We start from the raw sequence: 6,609 nt of genomic DNA, 5'->3' as shown, positions 1-6,609 counted from the left end.
GGGTATAGTGAATTTGGCATCATTGCAGTTCTTGAGAAGAAGGGCAGAGCACATGTTTCAGGGCTGCTTTTTTCTTGACAGGCAGCTACTGTTCATCAAAGCATAACTGTATAAATGCATGTTTAAGTGATGAGACATTAACCGATTAATTTGCAAACTACACTGCAAGTAAGATTCCTGTAGTGATGCTTCCTTCTCCAATAAACTTCAGCATTTTTCACAAGGGCCCCTCTCTGAGATATTCTGGAGCAGTAAGTCCATCTCCAGAGAGCTGGTTAGTTTAGTTTCGTCTCATTAAGCACATAGGCACTTTTCAGATGTCGCAGGTTGGGACTTTATTCTGAACAAATACAAATTACAGTAGGTTGGAAATGCCTCTTTCAGTGACACGCAGTGGGTGTAGTGCAGATTTTCAGACTGCAGTAGGGGTTAACTCTTGCTATGTTTTGATTCTAGAACTTGGATATGCGTTTATTTTTTGCTGCACAAAAGAATGGTGAGTCTTCTGCATCTAATTCTCTGGCCCAGCTTTCAAAGGTGTGTATATATATGTATTGTAAAATACTTAAGAATAAGTGTTTCCTTCATAATTTTAAGCCTTACTTGCAGTCTATAGATGGATAACTGTTGTCATGTGAACAAAACTTTAATTTTTAATAAAGTATTTATTTTAACCTTAAGAAGTATGTATAATTTGATACATACTCTCAAGAGTACTCGCCAATTTGGGAAGACAGAAGGGGAGTGCCTTCTCAGCACCAACACAATGTTGCACCGTTACTCATCTTCAGGAAATAAAGCACCAGTACTTCAGAAGCTTTTACTGTTTTTCCTATGTTTCATTAATTTTGTGTTGGAATCTAACAGATTTTTTACAAAGGAATTTAATTGTTTGTATGTTATGGACATTTCAGGGCAGTTTGCAACAGCTGAAGTACAAGTGTTTCTGGAACTTGGACAATGGCATGGCTGGTTTTGAATTTATGGACGTTAGAGGCACAGAAGCATTCTTTGAATACTGCACAGTCCCACAAATTCCAGGCTCTAGACAGTGGAGAACACAAATTTGTTTGAATGCAGACTGTGTCAACTGTGTAAATTGTGTACTTGATTGTTTAGAGGACTATACCAGTGTGTATCTACAGTGTACTAGATGTGACCAGCTGAAAATGTTGCAGTGGCCTGTTTTGGGATGGAACTGCGTGCTCTTTTGGCTCAACACTGTAACTTCAGCAAGACACTAATGACTGCACTTTGTGCAAAAGCATAGAGTTAGCCAAGTCAATGCAAAAGATGGGAGCTAGTTCTTTCTCCTGAGAAGAGAGACAGGAGTTCATTGCTAAGAACGAGAGGTCTTCCCACCGTCAGCATCTTCCCTCTCTCAGTGAAGAAATTAAATGTTGTGCCTTTGGCTGTCCCTGCATGTGGCCTTGGTTCTGTAAACCCATGTGAAGTTTTACTCTCAGATGTGAAAAACTGTCCAAGTGGTGCACATTGAACCTTTTGAGAAACGCATGAACAAAACATAAAGCAGCTCAGAACTGTTACTTACTCTAAACACTTTATTCAGACTGGCTTAGCACAGGGGCATTGTGCTGTGAAATATTATTTGGGGAAATGCAGTTTGGATTGCCTACAGGACTGGATGGTCACGTTTATACTGAAGAGAGCCTTGTGTCTTGCTGAGGGATCAGAAAGACTCCCTTCAGTGCTTCTGTGTCTGATGCTGAATTTCAGCAAGCAAAAACTAGAGACCTGACACTAACATAGTGTGTTCTTTTTAATGCTGCAAAATGTAAATCATATAACTTGCAGACATCTTTCTCAATTAAATGCACAGTAACCTCAAATGGGCTGGAGCTTCAAAACCAGTTGAAAACTATTGCTAGTGTCATTTCTTTTCCTCATCACTTCAGTCCACTTGGAAGAAAAGTGGATGGGTTACACAAGTCTATGTCAAGCCTAAGGTTTTGAGTGCCCAAGAAGGCTCTTTTCAAGTAGGCTAGCAGGCACATAAGCATCATTTACAAGCACAAAGTCTCCCCAGCACACTCTCAGGACAACTGTTTCATAGAAGCATCTGTTTTCAGGCAACATCAGCTAGCATTGTGGTGCTGTGTACAGGACTGAGCAAGTGGTGTTGTCTTTGGCTGGCTGAGCTTGCATGTGTTTCTAATGTGTGCGTCAAATAATTCTGTGTTAAACAGACTGCCAACCTGGCTGAAGCCAGTGCTTCTGAAGAAGATAAAATAAAAGCCATGATGATACAGTCTTTCCGTGAATATGATCCAGTCCAGTAAGTGTTGATAAAGTCAAATCAGTTCTTTGATGATTATGGAAAAATTGTGTAGATGTTTGTTTTAACAAGAGAGACAAATGCATACCTTTCTTTTCCTGAAACCTTTTTAGTCCCATGAAGAAGCCCTTGGCTACACCTCCACCATCATATGTTTGCTTTCGGTGCGGAAAACCTGGCCACTATAGAAAGGACTGCCCAAGAAATGGGGTAAGATTTTGGGGACTTGTGGTGTTACTTTCCGACCTTGTTTAATTTCTGACCTTGGCAGTCAGGTAACAAACACAGGAATAATCGTATGAAGAACTGTTTCTCTTGAGGTGAAATACAGAGGTTACATGGCAATGCTGAAAAGCCCCTCAAAGTTCAAGGGAAAGCCGGGATTATAAATGTAATGTTTTCTTTTTTCTAAGCCACAGACATGAAATAAGTCCATAGATCTTTTCATCTGTGCATTTACATGCATATTTTTATGTACTTCAGTATTACTGGAAATGTTTCTGTTTTAACTCTTTTTAATGAGAGCTGGTGTTTTCAGTATTTTGCATGAAACCAAGATGTTTCTGTTGACCCCATCTATTGAATATTTGTGTGTTTTACCGACACAAGTCTCTGGCTGAGTGTTCATGCCCTTTAACATTAGTCACTGAATGTACACACATGAGGTATGAATTCAACCTTCATCCATAGCTGGTGAATAGATGTTTCTGCAGTGGCTGACCCAGAGCCCTGACTTAAGTTTTCTCTCTGAATTGTGCTTTGGGGGAGGAGGTTTGTGTCTCTTCTCCCAGTGGATCATGTGCTAAGGGATATTTCACCCTTAAGAAACCTGTTGTTAAGCCAAAGAATGTCGGCTCAGATCAAAACTCTGCTTAAGCCTTTCACAGAATCGTAGAACCAACTAGGTTGGAAGAGGTGCATCAAGTCCAACTGATGCTTCAGGACTGCCAGATCCATCAGGAACCGTGTCACTAAGGCCCTCGTCTACGTGTGTTTTTGCAGAATTCAGGGACAGTGATTCCACCACTTCCCTGAGAAGCTGGCTTAGGAACAATAGGTGACTTAGGAACACCCTGGCCATGTTCATTTAGGAAAAGAAGTACTTGGGTTGAACAACCTTCACGCTGGGTAAAAGGAGAGGATTTCAAGGCTTTTGCTTCTTCCAGTCGTCACTGAACTGTCATTTTAAGTGTAGGTCTTAAGATGAGATATGTCTGCATTTCTTTTCTTAACAGGACAGAAATGTGGAGTCTGTTCCCAGACTGAAAAGGAGCACAGGAATTCCAAGGAGTTTCCTGATAGAGGTGAAAGATCCCAACACAAAGGGTGCAATGCTGACCAACACTGGAAAATATGCAATCCCCATTATTAATGCGTAAGTACAGGGATGCTGGAGAGGGACTATTCATTAGGGACTGTAATGATAGGACAAGGGGTAATGGTTTGAAACTTAAACAGCAGAGGTTTAGACTGGATCTAAGGAAGAAATTCTTTACTGTGAGGGTGCTGAGCCACTGGAATGGGTTGCCCAGGGAGGTGGTGAATGCTCCATCCTTGGCAGTGTTCAAGAGCAGGCAGGATGAAGCCTTGGGTGATATGGTTTAGTGTGAGGTGTCCCTGCCCATGGCAGGGGGGTTAGAACTGGATGATCTTAAGGTCTTTTCCAACCCTAACTATTCTATGATTCTATAAGTACAGGATTAATTGGACTGACCAAATAGCGAATGAGAGAAAGCATGCATAAACATCTGAGTGGATAATGCAACCAAGTTGGACTGCATCTGTAATTACAGGAGAGGAAGCACAGCCATTGCATTTTAACTTTAAAATCTGTGATGCTTGCTCGCATGAAAAGAGGGTGGTCATCCATACTTGTCATGCCCCTGGAAGTTGGTTCAAGTTGCGGTGCACCAAGGATCTGTATTTCTGCAGAACATTTCAGTAGTGTTGACAAGGAGTCATTCTCTTTGAGAGCTCATTTTGCGTCTGGTTTATGTTTCAAACGCTTCTTACAAGAATTGAACCAACAGCTGTTGGATTGAGATTTCCTCCCCCTCTGGGTTTTTATTTTACAGAGTTATGGCTATAGAGAAGTAGTTTCAGCTCAGTGCCTACAGTTCAGAAGGGTAATGTGGAGTGAGAAGAATTCCATCTAGTATCTTCTTTTGATAAAACGCAAGGCTTGGACAAGTATTCCTTTACCCATCTTTAAATTTGTTCTTTTTCCTTCCCCACATGCCCTCCAGGGAAGCTTATGCTAGAGAAAAGAGGAAAAGGCCTCCATCTTTACCAGAGGAGCCATCCTCCTCCTCTTCTGATGGTCCTGTTCCAGATGAGCTGTTATGTCTCATTTGTAAAGACATAATGACTGATGCAGCTGTTCTTCCCTGCTGTGGAAGCAGTTATTGTGACGAGTGTAAGTGTTATTCCCATGTTGTTAATTGAAAACATCACATCTCATCTTCTGAAGCAAAAATAGCAGAGAACAAAATTTGTTACCTGTTCTAATTAAAGCCTAAGTATACCCTGACTAGGAAAGGACTCAAAAAAAGGGGGGGCAGAAAACTTATTTCTCTTTCTACAGATCCAGTTACGTCCTCTTTACATGCAGAGGAGTGTCTAACTGTGCATTTGATTACAGTATTAGGTACCAAATGTTTGCCCACAGCCCTTTCTCTCATACAAAATTATACAGCCATCTCTGGTGACTGGCTGTGGTCTGCAACAAATGGATAGTTAGGCATTTAATCCACATTCTTCTCCAGGGGAGAGCTGGTTCAGACCTTCAGAACTCAGACCTACCAATGCTTTTTTTTGAGATGTGCTTTGTTCTTTAACTTTGGGGTCAATGACTTCTTGCTGTTGCAGACAGTGGAAAAAGGATGGGTTGAATCAGGAAGACACATCCGACACTCCAAATATTACAACAGCAAAATGTCAAAACTGTGTAACTATTTGCTGCAGACTAGAAATTGTTGACACTTGAACATCTGCAGCTTCGTGCTGTACGCTCGAGACCACATTCACCCATGAATCATATACGTGTTCTGATTAGAACCAAACAGCTTTCCTTAGTTTGGCTAAAAACTATTGCATTGTGATTATGCTAATTATGCACAGGTATTAGAACGGCATTGCTGGAGACTGAGGAATATACATGCCCAGCGTGTCACCGGACAGACGTTCCTCCTGATGGTTTAGTTGCCAACAAGAGCCTACGCCAGGTAGCGTGATGACTTTCACATCAATTGGACAAAGAGCTCGTAAGGAGCTGAGAGAGAAGACAAGATTACTGTAATATTAATTTAGCCGTAAGCAAGGCTAAATTGAATAAGGCTAAATTTACTTTTCAAACACATTATCTCTGACAGCTCTTTAGAGACAATGTGGCAAATTCAGGACACACTTGTGTTTAACACAATCACCTCACTTTCAAATTTGGTGTTAACGCTCAAGTATTTACATACATGTGGAGGCTTTTGTTGGTGTATGTGCTGAAGTTTCAGGTTACCTTTATAACATGTTCCTCTGCCTCTAGGCTGTGAACAACTTCAAAAATGGTGTTGGCTACACAAAAAGGCTCCGTAAGGAGATCCAGCAGCAACCATCAGTACCCACAGGTGGTAATGACAGCTTTAGAATTTCTCTTAAACAATTACCTTCAGATAAGCTGAATGGGCTTTTTTGATTCTCCCCTCTACAAAAGGTCCTCTGAAAACAGACAGTACCATGCACTGCCCAGGTGCCAGAACAAGCTGTGAACTGTAAGTATGCTATGGAAATTCAATATATAGTTACTTGTAACCTAGGCTGTAATGTATGAGATACAAGATAACGTATAACTGTGCTGCACCTTTTTCAGGGTCCTTACCTGTATCCTTCTGTTTCATTCCAAACAAAACCAACCGCTGGTATTTGGTTAATAGATCCTGCTCAGGTAGATGATTTGGATCTCATGGAGGGTCTGCAGAGGGAAAGTGGTTGTCTACTGACACTGCCCTGTGCCCCCTACATATGGATCTTTTCTGCCTCCTCCCTTGCTTTTGCCAGCACTGTACTTTATTTACCAAAGTATCCAGGACTACCTGTAAATCATTCCAGTCTGGATCTGATGTTCTAATAATCGTCTCAATCACTTTAGTTACTTTTTCAGGATCTTCCCTAAAGGGCCCGGCTAACTCTTTCTAGGCTCATAAATCTGACCCAGAAAAAGACACCTTGATAGTCACCCCCACCCCTGCTCCCTGATGTAAGGAGCTTGTATACCTCGGAGAGCCCCTTTTGTTATTCACCTCATGATGGGGCTAGAGCTC

At 41.5% G+C, this 6,609-nt stretch overlaps 1 protein-coding gene across 1 annotated transcript; it reads left to right on the top strand.

Annotated features, from left to right (window-relative positions):
• The first annotated feature begins 462 nt into the window (after positions 1–462).
• Positions 463–5,984, top strand: LOC117435858 (E3 ubiquitin-protein ligase RBBP6-like). The gene is made up of 7 exons (XM_034069012.1): positions 463–496; positions 2,208–2,296; positions 2,410–2,506; positions 3,532–3,671; positions 4,543–4,712; positions 5,417–5,520; positions 5,835–5,984. The coding sequence occupies exons 1-7, from the start codon at positions 494–496 to the stop codon at positions 5,982–5,984; spliced, it is 753 nt and encodes a 250-aa protein (XP_033924903.1). The 5' UTR covers positions 463–493.
• The last annotated feature ends 625 nt before the right edge of the window (positions 5,985–6,609 follow it).

This window comes from Melopsittacus undulatus, chromosome 13, assembly GCF_012275295.1.
Source record: "Melopsittacus undulatus isolate bMelUnd1 chromosome 13, bMelUnd1.mat.Z, whole genome shotgun sequence".
NCBI lineage: Eukaryota > Metazoa > Chordata > Aves > Psittaciformes > Psittaculidae > Melopsittacus > Melopsittacus undulatus.
Note: the sequence above shows the minus strand (reverse complement) of the source record. Positions and strands in the feature narration are given on the sequence as shown.

Coding starts and splice junctions, on each gene's coding strand:
- LOC117435858 (XM_034069012.1), top strand. Junction 3,672..4,542: donor GCAATCCCCATTATTAATGC/GTAAGTACAGGG, acceptor CATGCCCTCCAG/GGAAGCTTATGCTAGAGAAA. Junction 4,713..5,416: donor AAGCAGTTATTGTGACGAGT/GTAAGTGTTATT, acceptor AATTATGCACAG/GTATTAGAACGGCATTGCTG.